The sequence below is a fragment of the Zonotrichia albicollis genome, chromosome 3, assembly GCF_047830755.1.
Source record: "Zonotrichia albicollis isolate bZonAlb1 chromosome 3, bZonAlb1.hap1, whole genome shotgun sequence".
Classification (NCBI taxonomy): Eukaryota; Metazoa; Chordata; class Aves; order Passeriformes; family Passerellidae; genus Zonotrichia; species Zonotrichia albicollis.
Genome location: NC_133821.1, coordinates 110347132 through 110372452, shown reverse-complemented (window position 1 = coordinate 110372452; position 25321 = coordinate 110347132). Strand labels below are relative to the sequence as shown.

Below are 25321 nucleotides of genomic sequence, written 5' to 3'. Positions count from 1 at the left end.
CTCTTTGGCCACAAGACTTTCAGTTACCTAAACCTCACATTTGACTTTTTAGAGCATCTGCAGTGTACTCAGAAAACTCTCAAGGTCCCTTAGTTACACTGTTATAGGAAATGGAAAAAAACCTGAACACTAAAGTAAACAATCCCATTTACAAAAAGCTCCAGTAAGCCTCCAAGGAACCTCAAATTCAGATAAAGAGCAAAGAGCCTCAAAGTCCACATGAACTTGGCTGCTTCATCTGAGCTCTACCTTTGCCAGTTTTCAGCTTCTCATAGGGACTGAATGAAACTTTGCAAATTGCTTAAAATACCATCAAACATCCTTCAGTCTTTCAAAAGAATCTCTAGGTGCTGATTTCCTAAATTAAAAATTTCACAACTTTTGATTATTAAACAACAATTTATTAAAAACATTTGTGTTCAGTTTCCTCCTTCTCTGTGGAAATGTCTTCATCAAGTGCTAAAGGCAGGCAGGTCAGGGAAGAAATGGTCTGAAACGGTAGTTGTACAGGGTAAAAATCCTAAATTATTGCACACTGACACTGGTGACATTTAGTCTGCAGCAGTGAGGCTGGTCTCAATGTTTCTTCATCCAGCAGTGATCTCTTACAAAAGGAGAGGTACACTCTGGTATTAGAAGCAAAATGGTTTGAATAAATCACGTCTTTAAAAGGAGCCAACAGCAGGGTTCCAAAACTCTGAGTGGTTTAATCAACTATGTCCTAGATAAATTTATCTTGGCTGGCACTACCAGAGTTTCTGTGAGATCCCTACAGCTGCAGTTGGGCTGAAGTAAAATAGTTCAAAATTTTCTTCTCTCATAGTGGTATTGCAGTTCCCCCTCTGGAAAAAAAGTCTGTGGAGGTTTATTTTTTATCCTGAAGATCCTGAGAACTGAAACTGGGGAGATTTCTGAGCTAGAAGAACAAATGAGATGATGACTACGTAAGAAAACATTGGAGGAAATTGATCATAGGAAAGTGTAAATTCCTTGAAAGTCACTGTGCTCTGGAGAACAGAGACAAGCTGCTGCTGGGAACAGGAGCATGGAATTAATTAGCAAAAATAACAGTCTCAATACTGTAAATGCTAGGTACAAAGAGAAAACTGTTTATGTGTCACATGTTTCCCAAAATTTTGCAGTAATACTTTTCAAAGAGCATGAAAAAAATCAATAAATAGTATGGTAACTTAGAATACATGAACTTCATGGTTTAAAAAAAATATTAATACTGAATTTGTAGAAATTTGGTCATAACAATACATTTGGAACATGAGAAATCTGGAAAACTCAAAATATTTGTGCTTAAGTAAAGCACTAGAGATTCCTGTTAGTCACCCCTAAACACCAGCATGTCTATAAAAATGCCAAAAGTACTTCACAGATATTGACCCTCTGAAAACAGTCACACAGACATTGTGTTTTATGATAGGCCAATTTGCAAGGTGCTTAGAGGCTATGAAAGGTATAACTGTACAATCCATGCTTGCTAAAAAGACAGAGACAGAGGAGATGTTAATTCATATGACATTCTGACTGAGAAGTTCACTAAGAAATGACAATATGAAATTGAATTTGAGGAAATTTCGGTGTAAGAAAAAAAAAAGGATGTAATGGCTGGAATTATAGCAGGTACATGGGCTTAATGGAAATGCAGTGTTTTAGTGCATTAAAGTGAGTTTTACTGCTGTGTTTGACTTTCATAACATACCCTCAGTTTCATAACTGAGAACTCAAACTCTGTTTTACTATTGCAAATTGTTTTCTTTTCATTTGAAAGGCTTTCCAGTGCTTAAAATTAATTGAAATTTTACCTTGTAAATATCAAGAACATTGTTTCTTTGGAAGTAAAGAACAAAAATAAAGTGTTATGAACATGTCCTTTGCTTCATAGCTGATCTGGTAGGAGTTGAAAACAGATTAATAAAGCTTCAATGTCAGTTTTGAGGTAAAAATTATTATCTGCTTGATAAATATTTGCAAAAGGAATTAGTTAAGTACTGCCTCGAGACCTAGGTCATAATGCCAGGAAAAAAGAAATCTGATTTCTTTCAGAAAGAAGTTTTCAGTGTGAAATCTATTACCCAAACTAGCGCTGCCAGTCACAGTGGAAGCAGAATCTAAACTGCTTCAGAGAAAGGAAGTAATTTTGAAGCTATGATGTAGAACAGGGGCACATAAAAATGTGATTACATGGCAAACATTAAAATGGAAAACTTCCACTTTAGCAGAAACAGAAAATATTAAAATTATTTAGCAATGCCTCTTTTTGCATCATCTTAGTTATCTTAGTTTCTTAGTTATCAGAGTGAAATAATGAAAAAGCCACAGGAAATTCAGCCATGGAGATTCTAGTTTGTTTCCTGAGAAGACAGAGATTGTTTCAGTTGCCTATGAAAGAAAGATACAAAATCTGATACATTTAATAAAAGGAATTGAAAATGGTGCAATCTTTACCTTGAAAGCCATTCTTAAATCTGTGTCCCTTTGGCAGGAGCTCTGGAGTATACTCACGATAGCCTCCTAAATAAAACTGACTGAAGACATTGAGTCCAACCAGCCTCCCAGGAGAAGTGACAGTTTTATTCTTCTGATCATCCACCTTTCAATGAAACATTAACACTTGTTACAAAAAAGGGATTTGCCTGTATTTAGGAACTCCTAGTGAAGATAATCCTCCCAGCTTTATAGGGAAGCAAAAAAAAAAAAAAAAAAAAATTAAACTTTCCATGTAAAATTTGAAAAAAACACAGAGAACACTTTCATCTAAAGGCTAGCTTAAGGATATTCTTCTTTTTTACCTTCAGCCAGCCTTTCTGGAGATTTCTGCCAAGATGGATGACATGAATATTGAGTGTCAGATCAAGTGGTTTGCTAATGATTGTTGCTGTGCCAGAACCTAGATTGTAGCTATATACCACTCTCCCATTACGGAGGCCTAACTCCAAGAAATCATCTCCATTCAGACCTGAGAAAACAAAAGAAGGGTAACTACTTATTCCAGGATTTAGTGAACACCAGTGTGTAAAATATACTGAAAAATTAGCAGTTTAGCAAAATAATAGCCAGGAAGCTTATGAGTTTACTATAAATTTCTAATAATCTCTGTTTGACTTGTAATACTCTTTCTAGTGTTATTTTGTATTTAAGATAAATTTTCAACTTCCTCCAAAATCTAAAAAAAAAAAAGTTGAAATTTCAAGTTGCAGGTGAGAATAGGCCCTGACTTAGTCCTGTTCCAGGATGCTTTCAGCTTTCATTATAGGTACTTCAAGAGCCTCAAAGCCAGAGGACGCCTGCTGCTCTGAAGCAAGGGGAGTAACAGGGACACGGCTCTGAAGAAGCTATGGCACCTTCTCTCAAGCTCCTTCAGCTGCCCTGGACTCAACAGCACCTGGAGATTTCATTGCACTTGCCCCTGATTGAGGCAGCTCTAGGGTGTTCATTGATGGAATTTCCTCAGTCAGCCAAGTGCTTTAATTCTTTAAGCCTTCTTAACTTTCAGGTTAGACCTGATTGATTTTCAAGTTTGCAGTAAATAATTTAATTTCTTTACATTTAGGCCTGCATGCTACAAGTGTTGTTTATGCTTTTAATAACTACAGTGTAAAATGTCATTTGAAGGATTTTAAGTCTGACATAAAGTCCACGAGTAAGAGTTCAATTTCTGGACCTGGTCATGCAAAATAAACACATTTTTACACTGTCATCTTTAAAGAGCTTTCAGTCTCTCTCCTCATGCAGGCAAGGAAGGAACCACCATTGTTTAGAGAAAACCTGATCAACTTGTTTTTCTTCTATCAACCCCAACTTTTCTTTGTTTATGGTAAAAGAACCAGGATACAAACAATGGTGAAAGTGAAGAATGTTCTCACGTGTGCCCTAGGGTGACCTGAATTGAAATTCAAAGCCATCCATTTCTTTTTACAACTCTCCTGTGAATTCAAGCAATTCAGTGCCCAATTTCATGCCCATACATGGTATTTTATTTGATATTTTCTTCTGTTTTCATAAGGCTGTATTGTTTTGTATTTGTTTCAGGGAAGGTCTCCCTATTTGTTCCTCCAGTGTCACATGGTGGCCCTCATTTAAAATGTGTCTTTTGATGCCCCTGTCTCAAATGCATGGGAAATTTTCTTCATTTGCAAAATATAAAGTAGGCTTTTCCCCAGGAAACAATGCTACTTATATTGTCCTCCCACTGAAGCTCTGCACACAGCTGCTTCACAGTCAAAACTGCCATATTCCCCTTATCTCATATCCTGGAAATGAATCTGGGGTGTGCATTGCTTTTTCTATGCAGAAGTTTGTTTTTTCTATAGAGTTATTATTCTGATGCAATGGGAATCTATAAAAAAAAGAAAAGTAAATCCGTATTCCAAAGAATATAAATCCACTGCCTCTGTAGAAAGTGTGCAGCTACATTCAGTTGTATGGAACACAAACACTATTCATTTTTTATTACAATGATTTGTTCATGATTTATTCATAAACTGAATGAAATCCCATTGCTTTCAGTTACACTGGCACATTACCAGTGAAGGACTTCCAAACTGAAAATAGCAATTCTTTTTAAAAATCCTTCACTAAAGTTTCTGTTTTCAGCAGTGTCTACAATGTACTTATGTCATTTGACTGACAAAATTAGGGGAAGCCCATTAAAGACAAACTGTTATTTAAAAGGCTTTTTGAGTTTTTAAAATGCTTTTCAGAATTAAAGTGTATTAAAGACATGCAATGTAGCAGTGCCAGTACTCTACAAAACTGACTTGATAGTGAGGATAACCGTAGCATCATAGGCTGTTGAAAGGTTGGAAGGAACCCTAAAGATTATCTAGACCCAACACCCACTGCCATGGGCAGGGATACCATTCACTAGACTGAGTTGCTCAAGGTCTTATCCCTGGGCTTGAACTCTGTCAGGCCTGGGGTAGAATACAATAATGTTAATAGTTTGCATAAATGAGACAGCTTTAAACTTTAGCTATATATTGGGACAGAATTTTATTGTAACTCACAAGAGGTTAGCTATGAAATTGATGCCTGTGGTTTGGGCAGAGACAACATTGGAGGGGAATCAGGTGGAGTGCTGCAAGAGAATCTTAACCGACAAGAAACTGGATGAAATGGAGAAAGGGGAGAATTCAAATTAAGTATTAAAAAGTGCTTCCTTACTGGAAGGTCACTGGCTGGGAAAACCCTCATGCTTCTCCTGTTGAGAGTGCTATTGCTCAACACTCAGTAAATTGTTACAACAAGAGCATCTTTGTGAAATAAGTGACATTCACTTGGTAAGAAACTGCTTTTGTTGCTAAAATGTGGGGTGCTCAGTCTCCCCAACCATTTAAACTAAGGAGAAAATCACGAATTATCAACAGCACTTTACCATCACCTCACTGTTCTGTGTTTCTTGAGCCTTGCCCTTGGCAGCTGTGCTGTTGCCCACCCGTTGTTCAGCATGGGGATGCAGAAACACCTGGCTGCTGTACCACAGTGCTCTCACACACAAATGATATGCAAAGTAATAAAAAGCCAGGTTTCTGCCTGGCAACTGCATACAAGCCCAGAATGCTAGTATTCGCATTAATAAAAATGACACCAGTAAAACTTTTTTTAAAAACTCAGTTCAGCCAAATGTGATTCCAAGGCGTACATTCCACAATGACTTCTGACAGTACAGGGTACACCCTGAGGGCAGGCCTTTTTGAGACAAATTTTAGTGCAATGTATCTTTTATACTTAAGCAAATTATTTTGAGTTCTCCTTTGATTATTGTAACAAAAAGGAATCAGATTATTTCATACCATTGGTGTTCTATGTATCGTATTTGCATTTTCTCCATCCTGAATAAAGACAATTAATTAATTGGTATGATTTTTGTTTGGTTACATCTCCTACAATTGGAAATGTTTCAAACAGGTGTTAGAAATTCAGTTCCCAAGGCTTCAGAAATATGCCTGAATATGGTGGTTCATTCTTGTTGTTGAAAAGAACGTTCTAATGATTTCTTTGTGTTCATATTACAACAGAGTTTCTTATAAAAATTTAATGGTGCAGACATTGGCTTTTGAATGCTGTTTTCTGAATGATTAGATGGAAAGGTTTTAGGTAATTAAAACTCTGTGCACCATTTCTGCTCAGCTACCCAAAAAAGAAAGACAATATTTCATCCATCCACAAAAATTAATAATAGCAAGTGACAGGAAAACTGCCTGCGAGTGAATGGTGACTGTCACAGGATTAAAATGTGGCAGGATGAGAGTTCTACCTGGATGTAGTTAAAATAATGGGAATGGAGTTCAGTTAGCAGGATCAACCAGGTTTGATCAATCAGTCTCTTGCTGAAGTTTGGGAAAAAACTTAGCAAATTCTGATTTCCACACAGATAGAAGCAGAGCTAAGTTTTGAGTTTAAATCCATTCAGAGTGGTTAATACTGATCTGTGTTAGGCTAATTTGGGTAATCAACCTGATAAATTAAGTACCAGGGTCTCATGGCACACTAAAGTGCTGCTGAGCTGCACTAGCTAAATTTGACAGGATGTTTGCAAATGAAAAGTAGCAGACTTAATTATATCATAGATAAACTGCTGAGCTGTTCTATGCTAACTAGTTTTCGTTTGCATTGCAATACACTAACAGCCTGACTCCTGCAAGTCTGCCACAGGGAGAAAGGGGAAGAAGCCTCAGAGGGTATAGGAGTTTAAGTAAAGAAATTTAATAGAATGAAAGATCTAAGAAAATATCAAATGTATTAACCTAGCAAATGAGGTATCCCCTGTATCCTACTGATGTGATATACTGCAATTGTTTTGTTAGATATGTATGTAAATACATAATGTCTCCCCAAAATTGATTTTTAATAATGCATTTTGGGACCTCAGTATCTTAAAACACCAAATAATAATTTGTCCCCTACTTCATCCTTCTGAAGCATTAATTTTCTGATACTGTTCAGCATAAGTGTAGGGTCCCTGTAGGTCAAGGGCCATATCTGCAAAACTTGTGTGATGTTTCAGATATGGTAAAATATCTACTAAAATAGTAGAGACTTCTACTAGCACACCTAAATGACTCTCCTGCTGTGATAGGTTTAGACATAAGACACATCATCCAACCTCCCTTCTAGGCTTCAACAAGCTCCAAACCCAAAAGCTAGGTCATGCTCCAATTGCAGAAATGATTAAGAGAAAAAAAATTTCCTTCTTATGAAGTATCTATTACTGGCTTATGTCTGCATCAAATTACGTAAACTTTTCCTCAACTTTCATTATCATTATGGTTTCTGTTTGGAGTAATGCTGAGATGGACAGAGCACAGGTGGTGTTACCCGTGCCACGCTGACGCCACGCAGGCTGCCACAGAGGGGTGCTGAGGAGAGATACTTTAAGTATTGTTAAAATCTTAGGACAAATACTCTAAGTAGATTTACATAACCTGCTTCTCAGCTGTGTTAATCACACCAAATTGAATGCTTTGCTACACAGACTTTAATTCAACTTACTCGTAGCTAGCTTGGGTTAACTTGCATTGAGAGATCTCAGGGTTGAGGGTCTCCTATTTTATGTGAATAACACAGAGTTCAGTGATCAATAATGAAATTTATGTTAACAACTGAAAAAAAGGAACCTTGGCCTTCAGGTTTCCATCTATTTTGTTCAGAAATACACTACCTCAGATTAATTATTGACTTCAATTACTGGAAGCAATTATATTTCTCTTTAATAAAAAGAAACATTTCTACAACCTGTTAGATTTCTCTGTCTTTACAAAACAATACAGTTTTGAAGAGATTATTTTCCCACTAATGACATTTTATCTTAAATAGAATCAAGAGAAACCTGTGCATATTTCTTCTCCTACTTGTTCAATAAGAATTTAACAGCTTATAAGGATAAGTGATACAAATAAAGCCTACCTTGGCCCTTCTGTCCAGTGAAAAAAATCAGGTTATCTTGTAAAGCTGAGTGGTGGTTTGCCAACTGAAATTTCAAGCGAAATTCATAGTAGAAGGTGATATTTGGGATTGTAGAATAAGCTAGGAATGAGGTATATCCAAAGACATCTGTGCCACTGAAACTTGGTTGAGTAATGGTAATAGCTGGATTAAAAAAAAAAAAAGAATAAACTCAGGGTTAGGGCAAAAGGTTCAACAGACTTATTTTAAAAAATGAATTATTGGCAACTACTGCCATCTCCTGGAGTCTAGGTAACATTGCTACAAGTGACAGTTAAATTTAATCAGGACTCGGACAGACAAAAGAAAATACAGAAAGAAATTTTCCTGTTAAAGGAAATGCCATCTCTGACAGGCATTTAAGTGAAAGTGAGTACAAGAATGTGCTGACGAGGTTATGGAATGATAATTCTTGACAGGTAGAAGAAATAAGAGAAAGAAGCATCATAAAAGTATGAATTTGCAGCACAGTGAACAGGACCCACATGAATTGCAAATAAAATCAAGGCTGTACCTGTCTGTACAGAAAACAGAGCGCTGGTGCTGAGTACCCACATGGCTCCTGGGGCTGGCACCCAGAACCCAGACTGCTGTAGTCAGCTCCTGGAGCTGATGCTCAGAGAACACATAGTGCTTGTATTGACAATATGGATCAGTAAAAACAGGAGAAACAAGAATGACAGCTTAATCCTGAAAGACTGGGTCTGGGACTAGATTTAAAAGATTTGAGCAGTTACCTCCACCAACCTGCGCCCCAAACGTGACTGGACACAGCTTTATTAATGTAGGCCGTGTGAGGGACTGGGGGAGGAAGGAATACAAACCTGTCCCAGGCACAAACCAGATGGGGAAACGCTAGTAAAGGATTATAAAACTCCCCAGGTAAATCTATATTAGCCTAAGTACATCTAAGCACTTAAATGCTTACAGGGAGGGAGAAACAATATCATGTAATTGTGAAAATGCCATCACCACCTCTAGAGTGTGGAATCTGTTTCTAAATTTTCAGCCTTGGAAAGCTTCCATATTGGCACTGATGTGGCAGGAATTCCTTGATACCTGCATCTGAGAAAAGGTGCAGATACAGGCATGGCAAATCTTTTCTAGCACAGACTTGGAATTTGCAGCAGTACAGAGTATACTGTCCCATTTATTGAGCACTACTCCACACATGTGGCACATTATGCCTTGCTCTTGATCTTAGATGGGAGCCAGAAAATATGAAATAGTGGTTTTGTCCTAATTAGCAGGACACTGTAAATGAGTCTGAACACAACCTCAAGCCTCAGACCTCTGTGAGTCATGGACTGAACTGGAGGCATAACACAACTCCCCCATATTTAAATCTCATGTTAGTTTCAATCCACCCATATTTCCTTAGATTACTTGAACATGACTGAAGGAGTCTCAAATTCTATATTTTTGCTAATTCAGAAAAATATGACACACAGACTGCTCCTTTGATGCAAAGTATTCTTCCTTTCTTTTTTCCTTTCCTTTCCCCCCCCTTTTTTTGGTGTCTTTATGTTTATTTAATAAACCACAAAATATTTAAGAGATGAGAAGATTTTAAAATAAAGGAATCGTTTACTGTTTTTTCCTGCTTCAATTTAAAATGGGAAAAGCAAATTCTCTCATGTACCTTCACAGAGCCAGGTAATTTGGTTTGCTGGCAGAGATCACTGAAGAGTCTATTCCTGATAAATTATTCCCAACAGGGGAATAATTCTTTATGCCCAGAATGAGATATGCCATTGTCTCAGCTGTTTCCTTGGAGCATTCTAAGTGGGGAATTATTTTCTTGCCTTTCTACTTGCTCCTTCCAGTATTCCATATAAAGTTGGATTAAAGATTGACAAAGGGCGTCCAATGCAAGGAAGCCACAGACCTGGGGACAAGTCCAGAGGAGGCCACAAAGTCAATCACAGGGCTGTAACACCTTTCCTGTGAACACATGGAAGAGTCTGAGGGAGCTGGGGCTGTTCAGCCTGGAGAGGAGCAGCTCTGGGGAGACCTCTAGCAGCCTCCCAGTACCTAAAGAGGGCTTACAAGGAAGCTGGAGAAGGATTGCATGAGCACCATGTGGATCTATATCTCCATCAGGCATGTAGTCCTGAAGGGAAATAATACTTTTTAAGGCAGTAGGAGTCCCGTGGGCATTTTTAATGGAAACTGTGACACACTATTTTGGTTTATGTATTCACAGTTTTCTTGGCTGTGCTGAAGAAGTTTCTCACACCTGGTAGAAGTCAGATGCAGTTTCTAATTAACCACTCTATCCTTAGCAGGTAGGCACATGTTTGCAAATAGTCCTCCCTAGGCTGGAGAGTAAAATGTATTTAGAAATGTTAATTAGTAGTGAGTCAAAAGCTTGTATTTCTGGCTAACTCAATCTATCTAGCTTGACAGCTATTTCATATTTTGTCTGTCTCTGAACTGCCACTTATAGACTTTATAGCACATTTTTAATCATGTTCCTTGTCTACACCAAGTATTGTTTGTCAAGAGATCTTTATCCAATCACATAAAAAAGTGAAAGGTCATCAGTAAATGTGCATCAGTGTTTGAGATTCTTTTCATGCAATGACCTTCATTAATTTGATTTTAATGCAAACTAGTTTACCATAGTCATACATATTTTTAACTTAAAAATTGAAAGAAAAGTAATAATTATGTATGAAAAATACCATGATTGGCAAAATCATGTGGAAAAAAAAAATCTCCACCTTTCTTTTTATTATTTACCTTTTCATTATAAAGCTATGGAACCAAGACTGCAGAAAATTGCATAATCTTTTCCTTGGAACACATTCCTTCTAAACAGTATTTGTAAAATGTTTGAGGCTGATTGAATTAGCAGAGGGCACAGCTGTCTTCATTGGGTTATTTTTCTTTTCCAGTCTGGACTTCATCCAAACTGATTTCTACTCTTGCTCTTGCAGTGCACAGTCTGAAGTGGTAAAGAACAGAGATGTGTCCCAACGACTTTGATTATGGGCCTTGCTCACACACTCCAAATTAACACTGTGACCAAAATACACATTGCTCTGACAGAGTACTGAAGTCTTTTATCAACTTTGTGTCCTTGATCTTGTCCTGTGTCTCCCTGTCAGTTCTATGTCGTTCATCATTCTGCTTTTCTGCATTCCCAGTATTGAACAAGTAATAACGAATGATATGTCCCATTGACTCACAAACAAATAATGACAAATTATCCCATTATATAAATGCATCAACATGGTTGACTACTTACTTCCCTAATATTGTATATCTCATCAGAGCTGAGCACAAAAAAATGGGAGTTAGAAAAAATCAACTATACTTTGAAAAAAGATCTTAACAAAGAGGCTCAACTTCACTTCTGAATTCTCTACCTCCCCCCCCACAACTGGCACAAGGTGATGGGGCACTAAGTTGTGGATGAGGCCTCTATCATTCCCTCCCCCTCAGTGAAAGAACTATTCATACTCTTCCCCCATTCCAGTATGGGGTCCCTCCCATGGGAGACAGTCCTCCATGAGTTTTTCCAACGAGTCCTTTCTATGGGCTACAGTTCTTCACAGCATGGGTTTCCCACAGGGTCACAAGTCCTGCCATCAAACTGCTCCAGTGTGGGCTCTTCTCCCCATGGGTCCACAGGTCCTGCCAGGCCCTGCTGTGGTACAGGCATCCCGTGGGGTCACAGCCTGGGATCCTCCATGGCCTGCAGGTGGATATCTTCTCCACTGTGGGATCCATGGCTGGATGGGACAGCTGCCTGACCATGGTCTCAACCATGGGCTGCAGGGAAACCTTGCCACACAAACCCACTTTGCTCACTGGAAACTATGGGATGTCCAAGGAAGAAAAGATAAAGGGTGCTAGAGCTGCAGGGTGGTGCAGTGCCAGCTGAGGGTTCAAGGTGGTAGTAAAATACTCCTGATGTCTGTAAAGCTGTTGTATCAAGAGTTAGTGATCCACTTAATGGGTCATTCAGGTGTATGAATGTCCCTCCCCACTTCCAGGACTTATGGAATCCTTTTGTCTGTCTTGTGTCATCAGTAATCATGAAGTCATCAGTTTTACTCTGGGAACTGAAATTTGAAATAATAAAAGTGACTTCACTGCTCAGAGATGAAACTATGATTCTGAAAAACTGCCAGTACAGCAGTGACATTAATAGTGTGTGAGTGTGCCTGTATGTGTGTTTCACAATTTTTATGACATTCATTACATTGGAGGTGTGGGGGAAATTAAGGCCCAGTGAAAACAAAATAACTGAGAAAATAAATTCTCTTAAACAGTAAAAAGAGCAACCCTGCAGATTTTTTAGCTGAGGAAATTCCCTTTGGGCATCTGCTACCACCGAACTGCACAACTCAGTCTGCAGACCCAAACAACTCTGAAGGTGACATTGAGTGCCAAACATAGCTACACAGAAACAATTCGCTTGCAGGCTGATTTACACTCTACAGAACTTGAAGCAAGTGACTATTCCCACTTTAACACATTGAAATTAATTTTATACATGGGGGAATACATCCCACAGAAAACCTGCTGGAATTCTTGGGGCTGTGAAACATTACCATAAGTGTTGCTCAGAAATGTTTCAAGGAAGAACCTTACAGATTGCTGTGAATGACCCTTTTCAGGGTGTGTTTGCTAAATACAGCATCACAGTTAGGACTCCGCTTCATGCTGTCACATATGTGAACATATGTGAAACTAAACCACTGAAGTTTGGTCTAAAAGACTGCAAATGACACAATTACTCATTTTATCAATGCACATGCCTTTGAAATCCTTCTCCCTTTAAATCTGCATTTGTACTTACAAAGTGCTTGCTCTTGATTCTTGGCTCAAAAGGCCTCATGTTATGATCAACATCTCCCCAAAAGAGCCGCATTTCTTGTGCAACGTATTATTACCAACAACACCAGGTGTACATTTCCAGTCCTGGCAAATGAACCATTCCTGCTTCACTTGCATTTAGGAGGCCATTACCATCCCACACCCCACTGATATTTGCGATTTAGGAATTCTGCATCTTATATAGCAAAATTTCTTACACTCAGATATTTCAAATATTGTGATTTTATATTTTACTGTATCAATCTCCTGTACAAACCAGGAAACGCCTCCATTCTGTGCTTAGATAGAAGTGTAAAAAAAAATAGAAAAAAAGAAATAAAGGCTGATTACAGAGAAGGTAGCAATTTAACAACTCTAATCAAGTCTGTGATACTAAACACTGAAGAAGTGTGCAAAAAACAAAATGCAAGCAACTTTTTGCTAATTTAAATGTGAAAGGAAATTTGTCAAACTAAGGGCTTGGATGCAGGCTGCTTTCACACAAATCTACTGAGAAGCCAGAGCTCAATAACTGGACTCAATTTAAATTATATAGATCCCTTTATCTGCAGTTTAAAGATGCCAAGTCACTTGGGGGAATTAGTCAATCTGCCCATGTAGACATAGGCTCTATAGTCTCATAGTCTCTTTTCCAAAGTGTTGGGTATCGATGGTGTTCTCCTCTCCTTCCCTTCACCCCAACCCCCCAGCCAAGTTGGAGGCATTTAATAGAAGCATTTAACTCTGCAATTCAACAGTCAAGTGTTGAATTGCACACTCCTATCCCATCACAGATCCATATCCATAATCCCAGAGCACAGACCACAACAGCAGACAGGACTCAAAATATGGGTTCAGAGGAAGGAACACCTTGCCCAGATCCCTCCAGGACTGTCAGGATACCTCCAGCCCTCGTGGCAAGGTGTGACACTCCCCATGATGAGTCAACAGTGGGTCACCCTTTGGACAGAGGGGTGTAACTACCATGGGGTATGGGACACATTATGAGATGTAGGCAAAGAGCATTTTGGAATAGCACAGGACTTATGGGGGTCTAAAAGAGAAAATTAGGTGATTTGGGGAGGAATGAGTGAGGAAAATAGAGGGATACAGAGACATAAGGGCCAGGCACGTGTAAATAGATCAGAATGCTTGTCTGGCCATGTCCTCCACCTGATCAATGTGGCCTGTACTCTCTTCTGTTTTATATTAACATTCCCCCTTCCTTTGGCCCATTATGCTGCATCTGTGTGGGTTCCTGAGAGACATTTCAATGTATAATGGTGGACTTGCAGTTAAAATAACATGGTCATCTAATGATAAAAGCAAGAAAAATGTGTAGTGAGGGATAATGCATCTTGTTATGTATGTTTGGAAAAATGGACATGCTTTTGGAAGCTTTCACTGATGTCTGAAACAAGCATAGCATAACAAATAAACTCAGAGCTATTGTCACCAGCCTGCTTAGACAGCAGTATGCTCCATCTGATTCAGAAATGTAAGAAAAGTCCTTGTTAGTCCCAGACCTTGTCTATTTTTCCATATTTATATACATTTGTCTAACAGAAGTTACTATCTGTCCTTACATTTTTGCCTCATTTGTCATATTTACAATTGTCCTATAATTTTCTTCACTTTTTGAGTGCTATGCATTTCACATAAAATGATGTGCTTTTACCTTGTCACAATTTGGTTTTTCTTAGTTTTTTTCTATTTCTGTTTTTTTTACCATTTAATAGTGACAATAGTTTTATTATAATTTTCCTTACTGTCACTGACATATTTTCTGAAAATCCTTTCACTAGGATTTTTCTCCTGAGAAAAGCCTCAGAAAAGGAATGTGAACAATAACTATCTGATGGCTGTGGAATATGGTGTGGAGATGGTTTACCAACAGGTGCATCTTTGATTGGACTCATGTGGATTGTTTTTAATTAATGACCAATCCCAGTCCAGCTGTGCCAGACTCTCTGGTCAGTCACAAGATTGTATTATCATTCCTTTCTAGCCTTCTGATGTCTCTTTTATCTTTCTTTAGTATAGTTTTAGTATATGATTTTCTTTTAATATAATAATATCATAGAATAATAAATCAGTCCTCTGAAACACAGAGTCAAGATTCTCATCTCTTCCCTTGTTCTGGGAACCCTCAAACACCACCACTCATTACATATACTGCTGTTGTTCTTAGCATGATTTCTAACCCTTAACAGAAGGCAACTGGAGCAGACAGGGGGAAGATCTGTATCTGTGGGCTCCTTTATGGCTCTGTCCACATCTTTATTTATCCTTACTGTATCTTTTGCAAATAATCTCTATTGTTAGGAGCAGCCAAGCTGGCATGAAATTGCAATTTTATTTGGTACATTAGTTATATTCATTTTATCAAATAATCACTGTGACATCTCACTTGTTCTGTGTTGATGAAAACCAACTATTATTTGATAAAAATTTTGATAAACAGCTATTCTTCAGTGTTTCAGACATAAAGTATCAAGCATTAGGTTGTAATCTGAATAGTAGAGACAATATTATTGTGTATCTTAAACAAAAGATGATTAATTTAAAATCTGCACTTCTATGCCTTAATTTTTTGTGGATCATTTCTTTCTATTAAATTTATTATCTGGGATACACATTTTGTCATAGTAAACAATTAAGTTTGCCTTCTGCTTCTAAAATAATTTAAATTGTTCTATCATTTTAATTAGGCAATCTATCATTATCTTTGAATATCTCCCAGAAGTATGGCTTTGATGCTGCTGGGGCTATCCATAAGGACACATCCAGCCTCCACTGCATTGTGTCTCTCCTTCTCCCTTCTTAGTTTCAGAAAATGTGATAAAGGGGTCTCTTGCAACTCATTTTAAGACATCTGCCTGTGCTCAGGTTATTTCTATTCCTTCTAAATTGTCAAGATATGGTTCAATAAAATAATTTTTCATATTCCAATAATAGTTTCTTATGTTGTCAGCTGATTACCTTAGATTTACATCCTGCAAAGCTGAGTGTTCTTTCCCATTTTGCTTGTTTATAGTGATGGTCCAGACAGTTTTCCCTTTCTACTCATTAAAATTAATTCTTTCTGTGCTTCCAAAGACTCCAGTTTTGTAGACCAGTCAAACTAATGAATTTCTGTAGTTTCACTCAATTTAGGCGCTCAATTTTTATGCAGTCTCGCAGTTTAGAGACAATTAAATAGGAAGATCTGCAGAAGAGCCTCACTGAACAGCTACAGGGAAAAAACATTAGATGATACTCTGTGTTGACAGATGTAAATTGGGGCAGATTACAGAAACAGTCCTTGCCTTAAATACAGGACAGTGGGCTCTGACCTCACCATCAGCTTTCAAAGGAAGAGGTGTTGGAAATTTTAATAAGCACTTTCATGAATATGTCAGTGTACTCATAAAAGAAAACAGAATGGGAAACAAAGAAAACAGAGATGGGTTAAGTAAGGGCAGAGAGTAAGACAGAAAAATGTCAGGCACCACTGTATAAAGTAGTGGCATTATCAGACCTTGAATATATCACCTTGAATCAGCTCTGGAGCCTCATTTTAAAGAATGAGGAATTGAGAAGAAACAAAGAAATGCAGCTTGGATGACTAGAGATGCAGCAAATTAAGTCCCAGTGTATTTCTACTGTAAATTAGGAAAGGTTACCAAGAAATTATCATACATATTTCATATATTCACTTCTACTATTTGCTATCAAATATCATGGTTAGATGAAAGCAGATAAAACATAAATGTTCATCTACTGAAAATTTTGGAAATAAAAATTTTAAATAAGATTTAAATATGTATATGATATGACAAAAACCAACCTGATCATTGTTTAATACTTATTTGAAAAGGTACTTCATGTGCACCACTAAATAAGCTCAGAATCAGTGATTATTTTCTATATGTAGGTTTTTCAATCATTACTTCTTGCTGCATTCACTGTTAGGGGAAATAATTCCTTGGATGTTCACACAGAGGAATTCCTGACCTAGAACAATCATTATAATCAATGCTCAAGGAATAAAAGTCCTTCCTTTGACAATGTTAGTCAAAATGACCTATTTCCTTTGCTTTATTATTTTCACTTTATCCTGTCTCCTGTTTCACAGCAAAACACTTAGTAAATTTTAAATTGTCCTTCTTTTTGACCTGAACAATTAATCAAATTATGATATGTGGTGGTATTTTTACAATCCAGAAAGTATTATTTTTACACTGCTTCAATAGCAAAACGTATAAAGTAATGGTTCTGTAAGCAGATGAAAAATCAAACTGCAGCAGAAATCAATTTCTCCAAAGGAGCTCTCACTTGAATCTCTCAGTTTTTCTCCAGGTGATTTACTAAAACATCAAATGCCACCTGGGATTTCCCAGCTTCTCTGAGTAAACTCTCAGCTTCTTTGATCCCTCTGTCTGCCTTTCTCTGGCTGGAACTTTAATGAAGCCACACATGGGAAGGGTGATCAGCTCAGCCATTCTTTGTGTGTGACTGGGCTTTGGGCTCTATTTTTAGGTGGGGAGGTTGTGACTTTCAGTGTTTTACCTTCAAAACCTTTGAGATGTTTCTTACCACAGCTTCTATGGATGATAGAAACTATGACCAATGCATGAAGAAAACGTTTCTTACCATCACTGCAGAGGATGCCAGACCTTCCATATGGACACAAGCAAACAGCATCTCGCCTGGACTTTGGAAAACATGTAGCACCATTTCCACATGGATTTTCATCACAAGTTGCAAACTGGCAGAGTTTTCCAGTGTAGAGTTTAGGGCATTCACAATACCAATTTTCTTCATCACTGACAAATTTAAATTACAACAAACAAACAAAATGTGTAAGTATCAAAATGCATTTAAAAAAAGCAGAATAGGATTTACAATTAGAGAAAATCTGTCACATCTGACTTACAGTTGTAATAGATCTCTGCTTTTACTAATGTTCATGGCATTAGACATGCCAGAATGTCTTACTAGGACTGGAGATGACAGTTTCTTTTGGGTTTATTTTTAATTTTAATTTTTCTTTCTTTTGCTGGTGAGAGATGTGACTTTTCTAATGTCTCACTAGTTTGTGCTGCATCTTTCATAGCATAATCAAAAAAACTGCTGCAGAAGAACAGGTCCTCTATTATGTCTAAAAAAATGAAAGCACGTGAGAACGAAAAATGAAAGTTACTAGTTTATTTTTCAAATGGAAACATCATTTGTATATTCAGTTACTACATACAGCTTGTATGTATACAGTAGGATGCAGAAAATCCTGAAATATCAACACCTGCAATAGGGATTATGTTGAACTTGAAACAGAATAAGCAGGTAAATCTCTGCTATAATATAACTTATATTCTCAGTCATAGAAAGAATATTAGAATAGGCAAGGATAAAAATAAGTTGTAACCAGACAAAACCGACATTTAGAAATGTGCATATTCTGGTTGTACCAATTTTTTTATAGTACTCAAAGATAGCACAATGACAACTATGGTAGGAAAACCAAAGCAGATAGAAAAACAAAAGAGTGCAAGACATTCCCATTTTTGACTTATTATAAATATAATTTCACAAAAGGTCTTATTTGATTTTCCCCTTATATTATGGCTGAACATAGATGACAGCTAGATAGGTCAATTCATGTGGTTGTTCAGTATTCATGTACATCCTCAGTATTGAACAGAAACTTATCTGCCTTTTACTGGAAAAGGTCACATGTGCCTTTGAGTATAAATGCAGAAGACATGGTGCATGTTGTATCAAATCACACTCATTGTGGTTTTCCAATAATAGCGTAATCATTAGAATGAGCGCTGATAAAATTTCATATACATGTGATTTGTAAAAATTCATTATCTGCTTATAATAGCCACACAATCAGGTTAAAGAAAATAATCTGGATCTGAAAGACCTCCTGTATTTTTTAAAAGAGGGAAATAAGTAAGTCTTGTGACAGTCCTTGCTCAGAGCAGTTGATTAGTGTGTTCCTATACTGACCACCCGCAGAGCTGGGGAGTGAGGATCTCAGCTTGAGCATCTACCAGAATGAACCTCATGAATAATGCCTCCAGACGCCTTTGCAAAGGAAAATTGCTATCAGCTGCAATAATAAATTCCTCTGTGTAGCCTATTCTATTTATAGATCTGCTGCAGACAGCATGAGAGGAATCTAAATGAGCTACTGGTATTTGTGCAGTACTGAGAATCCTGCTTTCAGGGATTTTAATATCAACATTACATAGCTCAGCTAATTAAAAAAGCATTAATAAACTGAATTATTCCTGGAAATCTACAACTGTGGGTGATGATTTTTAGTTATCATATATATTCAGTTTTTTATAGAAGAAAAGGTGGATCATCGCTGCTGACTGCCATAAGGCACAGACTTTAGTCTGCACCTTTAAAAAAAAAAAATCATACATTCTTTTAATGACCTGTATATGCAAACATTGGCCATTAATTTTTATAGTCTTACTTTTGGTATTTTGGAGAAGATTAAAAATAGCAGGTTTCATAACAAATTGTGAGTAGTTTATGGTTTGCAAAATGAGCAATGTTATGACATTTCACCATTGGTGCTGTAAGATTCTAATAACAAAAAATAGTGATTCCTGATAAGGCAAAGAAAACAGTTTTTAAAAAGTTCTACAGAATACTATAAAACTTGAAAGTTTAACTTTCAAGCTAACCACAGAGAAAGAAAATAATCACATCCATTTCACAAAAATAGTATACAAAATCCCAAATAACTTATTATTTTTCAAAGCACACTGTAACTGTACTAGGTTAAGAGAGGGACAAGATCTCCCATATTCTACTAAATTAATCTCAGATGCAAGAAACACATAATGCTCGAATGGCCAGGAACTTCTCCCAGGTAGATTTCACAATTTCATGATAGCCTGCTACCCTTTATAAATGCAAGAAGCAAGTGAAAAACAGCAGAAAATCAGAACAGCAATATCTTTTGTCTATGTTATACACCTGTGAATGACTCCAAGAAAAACTTATTGGGTAATTACATACATGAGCTGAAGAAAGTGAAAAACAAGGAAAATACCTTGTTCTTGTTTTCTTGTTCTGCAGAATTTTGAAGCTGCAGAACAAGAAACAAATTTGGAGTGTTCTGTAATGTGTTATATGACTGTATTAGCATTTGAGTTCAGATCCAGAACATGGCTTTGCAGAAAATCTCCTGTTTGTCCCCTGCTGAAATGCCTTGTTCCACACTGTGTCTCTAGAGTACATGAACTGAATTTCTTTTGGATTGACCTGCACCAGAAGACTGTCTTACAGGTCAGGTTGCTTCAGCTGTATGGACTTGGCATTCAGACCCAGACAAGGTCTAGTGTGAGTCAAAGCTTCTTGAAATATGAATAATGGGAATGTTGGGTCCTCAGCACTAATTGACTTGACCTGAAAATCTATGCCCGTTGAACTACATTACCTACTAACGTGGATGCAGATTTATAAGCCATCAAAAGAAAATCATGCAGCCACGGTATATGTTACACACAAAAAATCCCTCCAGATTTTACATGAGAGCACTGACGAACTCCAGGAGTCAATAGAGAAAAAAAACCCAAACAACCCCTAACTATTCAGAATCATATGAAGGAAGAAAGACACAAACAGTGAAAGCAAATGGGAGAAAAGATAGAAATAGTGATGAAAAGGAGTGAAAGAGACAAGAAGGGTGTTTCTAGAGCACCATCACCTCATGCCTCCAAGATTATGATACAGGGAAAAAAAAATGGAGGGGAAAAAAAGTGGAGGGAAAATGAACTATTCCCTGACATTCTTAAAGTCCTCTGAAATGGTAAGGGACATATTTTGTATTACCATTTCCCATGTTATATTCCTTTGATCTTTGGTTTAGATATTAGATTGGAAAGAAAGTCACCAAGAAATATTTGCATGATATGACACGATATTGGTAATTCAGTAATACAATTTCTCTCCTTGAATCAATGCTACATCAGTGATCTGATTCAATGAAATCAAAGTTTTCTATAATATTGACAGCTTTGGGATACCAACCCAGATTATGGTAATTTATTTATTTAAAATATAGCACAATACAGAGGAGACTGGATTGTTTTACATTAGTAATCAAGTCGCAGTTAAAACCCTGCTTTTGACTTAAATCATTTCTTCTTTTTGAAAGGAAAGTTTATAATCCCTTTTCACAGTGTGTCACAGCCATCATCTGTACTCTATTGGCAGTGTTTTGTTTGCCCAAAGCAGGATATAATTTTCCATATTTCTGTGCTTTTTCTATTTCTAAAGTGGGAGTACAATGAGAGCAAATGCCCTTTATGTAGTTTTATGCAAGAGGGGTTCCCTGAAAGGAAGCACACTCAACACCCATTAATAATGATTTTAAGGTCTCTTCTAACACAAAGCATTCTATGATTCTATGATTCTATGATTCTGTGGTTGCAGTGTGTGTCACCATGGGTTCAATATTTAATGACATAGATTCTTTTAGTGCCTTCATTATATTATCTATAACAAAGCTATGGAAGTTGGAGGGAACCGCTCCTTCAGTCAATAAGTAGTAGATGTACTTCAGTTTATGTTCAAGTTGTTACTATTATGTTTTTGTAGCACTCTTTTGTTTTAAATTACTGGAAAATGAAAGGGCCATCATACATTTTCGGTTTAAGCCTTAAGTTGAATTATGTTTCATGCAAACATTCATTAAATTGCTTTCCAGAAAACACCAGCATAATGTAAAGGCAATTACAATCTCCCTTTGAAAGCTTTGTGTAATAGACAAATCCACAAAAGCTCTCTGCAGCCAGAAGGATAACCTTATCTCATCAATAATCTTAAAAATATCAAAGGACAATATATAAAGGAGGTGTTTCTTCCTTGTGCACAGCAGGTGTTTTTTAGTATATGATGTATCTGCCAATCTTTCCTTCTATTATACCGCTCCCAAAATCAATTCAGCTTTCATGCTGCTTTAGTACTTTTCACTCAGGTTTCCTCAATTACGGTATCTTGTCTAGCTCTGAATGCTTTTGTTATCTTTACTGTTTTGAATCATTTTCCCCTCTGCCTGGGAGCATTATTCTGCAAGTTCTGTCAGTTCACTTTAATTTGCTTTGCCTTTCACTGAGAGGATTTTTGTATTGGGTCTGTGTGATCAGATTTTGGTAGTGGCAGGGACCTACAGGGGTGGCTTCTGTGGGAAGCTGCCAAAGCTTCCCCCACGTTCAACAGAGCCAATGCCAGGTGGCTGCGGGATGGACCTGCCACTAGCCAAGGCCAAGTCCATCAGCAACCATTGCAATGCCTCTGGGACAATGTTGTTAAGAAGTTGAAAGAAAGCCCTGGCAGCAGCCTGTGCTGGAGCAGGATCCTGGCAGGGCCATGGCCCCGTGGAGAGAGGAGCCATGCTCAAACAGGTTTGCTGCCAGGACTTGTGTCCCTGTGCCCTGGGACACACACTGGAACAACTGCAGCCCAGAGGCCTTCCCACACTGAAGAAGTTCATGAAAGACTGTTTCCTGTAGGAGGAATCCCACACTGGAGCAGGAGAAGAGTGAGGAGCCCTCACATTGAGGAGGAGGGAGCAGCAGAGACTCGTGATGAAATGACTGCAACCCACATTCCCCACTCCCCTGTGCCACTGTGCGGGTGGAGGTAGAGAATTTGGGAATGAAGTTGAGGCCAGAAAAAAAGAAGGGGTGAAAGGAAGGTGATTTAAGATTTGGTTTTATTTTCTCTTTGCCCTACTCTGATTAGATTGTCAATAAATTATTTTTTTCCCCAAGTTAAGCCGGTTTTGTCCATGACAGCCTGATCCATGAGCCTTTCATTATATCTTCTCTCCCTTGTTCAGCTAAGGAGGATAGAGCAGCTCTGGTGGGCACCTGGTACCCAGCCATGCTCAACCCAGCACAATTTGCTAAACTGCTTTTCTTTATATGAAGGCTCTCTTTAAACCAAGACCAAATAATGTGTGAATTAAGTTGGTTTAGAAAACTCATAGGGAAAATGTTTTGAGATTGGCTGGGGGTACTCATGGAGGAACTATTTGGCTTAAAATTTTCTTTGGGACAGACTTAGAGTTATAAAGGTTCTATCACAGACTAAATAGGCCCTTACTTTTAAATGATGCTTCTGAATTATTTGATTTAGATTCAAATATTGGAGTGGAAAGGTTACAATCCCACTTCAAAAGAAGAACACGAGGGGCAAAAAGGTTCCAACGCTTTGCTTTCCTTTGTCAACACAGGAAAAAAAGACCATTGTATACAAACTGATTCAACTCTAGCAGCAAATTAATTCGTAGGACCCAAATAAAGGTTTATCCATCCCAGTCAGAGAGAAATGAGCATCTGCTCTATCTTACCATTAAGCATATGTGTTTCCTTGAGCAAGAACACACTCTTTAAACAATATCTAAAGTGTAGAAAGTTTCCTGCAGTTTGATTTAGCTGTGATTTAGGAAGGACAGAATTTGATTTATGGAAATAATGAAGGAAGAGAAACTCTTGCTTATTGGCAGATTATCTATTTCAGACTTTCAAAAATGCCATTATTTTCAGGAGTTCAAGATGGTTTTAATTTATTTTGCACTGTACTAATTGAAGTTACTAACACAGCACTAACTTTTCAGGATCATGAAGCCTATTCTGGGGTCTTTAATAAGCACTCTTTAGACTCCATTTTCCACTCAAGGGGTCAACATGCAGGATTCCATAACCATCTCATGAAGGATACATATCCATTAAAATGTATGATGCATCAAAAGTTCTGCCTGGTAACATGTCAGTTATGACCATTCCTGCCACGAGAAGATGCACAATTGTGGTATCAAGCACTTCTAGACATGTAACACTTAATGACAGATGGTTAAGGATCCCTCAGAAAAAGAACAGCAAGTAATGGTTGGTAAAACCAATCTATCTGGGCAGAAATCCATTCCCTGGCCACATCTAGGAAGAGAAATAATGATCTGTCAGGCTGGATGCAGTGCAAGGGCTGTAATTAGCTCTGACATTACTCCTTTCCCCAGTCTCGGTCTTTTCAGTTAAATCTACATTTTGTCCTTCCTTGTGTTTATGCGAAAAATAGTCAATAGATGTTGACACATGATAAATGTATTTATAAACATGACTTTTTTTTTAAAGCTGAAAGGCTATGATTTTGATAAATAAAATATTTGGACTATATGAAACACATCCAGGGAAGCATATAAATATTTTCAGCAGCATAAGGTTGAAGACAGATCTCCACATCTTACTGAAATCATATGCAGCCTAAATTCTGTTTGTCCTTCAAAAGTCTATCATAATTCCTAATGACAGAAGATTTCCAATTGCTCTCAGCAGTCCCTAGGGCTCTAAACAGCCTTTGCTTCAATATATCTACAATTTGCAGTAGGACTTGAGAATACCATACCCAAAGCAGTGACACTAAACATTGGCCTGCACAATGCTGCTTGTTGCCCTGCTTCCACTAAACTTGCATTGTATACTATTATTAATTTCTATTAGAACTTTAAAACAATTTAAAACATCTTAAGGCACAAAACCACTAATTACTTCAGTTTTAGATTAATTTATAGGTTGCAGAACTACATGGCAGTATTTTCCATGGTTTCAGCCTCATTACAGACCAGCTGTAGTTTCCTAGAGTAATCATGAGGAGACGGGTAACAAAATTGCAGGGCAAAATCTTTAACAGTTTGTAAAACAGCATTTACTTTAAACACACAACAAAATAACTTTGAACTATGATGGCTATATTCTAAATCCAGAACTGTCTACCTTGGAAAGAGGAAAAAAATATAGTGCAAATCTAGGTGGTCATTATACTTTTCTCTCTGTATCAGTTTCTCACTAATTTCTTTTACTGTTTTTAAAAGATGTTTTTTATTTATGTGTTTATTATTTTGAACTTCCATAGATGAAAGCTATTCCATTCTGAATTCAACTTACAGAAAGAATGTTCCATAAACAATTCTTGATTATGTTGTCACTAGTTCTACCAATTTGCAACTTTAATAATCAGTGGCTCAGCACCTCTTTCATGTCTATTTAGCACCCATTACCTTTTCTGTTTTAAAAACACTCTGAATCACAAGGGCTTGATCATCAGCACTTTCTTTTAAGCCTGGTCTATGTACAAGGCTGGAAGACACAACTCTCTTAAGAGCTGACATAAAAGGGCAAGTTAAGCTTTGAATTTGCAGGGCATCATCACCTTCCTATGGTAATCTTCCCTGTTCAACTAATTCCTTATACCCCCTAGTAATTCAAATTTAGAGTCTTCTCTTCAATCCTAGGTACCTCCTCATGTCCTAGTTTCAACCCAGTCTCTGAGATTTGTGTTTCAGACTCAACAAAATGGAGATAATTTTTCCATATGCACAAAACACAGTGTAATATTTACAGATTAGAATTCATGTTTATAAACATATATAATATATTCTAAGCTATGAAAGAAAACAGCAATTACTAAAGGCTCTATGAAAAATTGACACTGCAAGTGACCAGGCAAACCACAGCTGCTCTGA

General features: G+C 37.4%; 1 protein-coding gene across 4 annotated transcripts in view; it reads right to left on the bottom strand.

Annotated features, from left to right (window-relative positions):
• The window catches only part of EYS (eyes shut homolog), a 790428-nt gene that overhangs the window by 37217 nt on the left and 727890 nt on the right, over nucleotides 1-25321 (bottom strand). For all 4 annotated transcript variants that reach the window (XM_026791587.2, XM_074538459.1, XM_074538460.1 and 1 more), the window contains 4 exons: nucleotides 17422-17594; nucleotides 7918-8100; nucleotides 2802-2968; nucleotides 2458-2602 (listed from right to left, as the gene is read on the bottom strand). In XM_026791587.2, the coding sequence (XP_026647388.2) occupies nucleotides 2458-2602; nucleotides 2802-2968; nucleotides 7918-8100; nucleotides 17422-17594 (668 nt within the window). The remainder of the gene's footprint in view (nucleotides 1-2457; nucleotides 2603-2801; nucleotides 2969-7917; nucleotides 8101-17421; nucleotides 17595-25321) is intronic.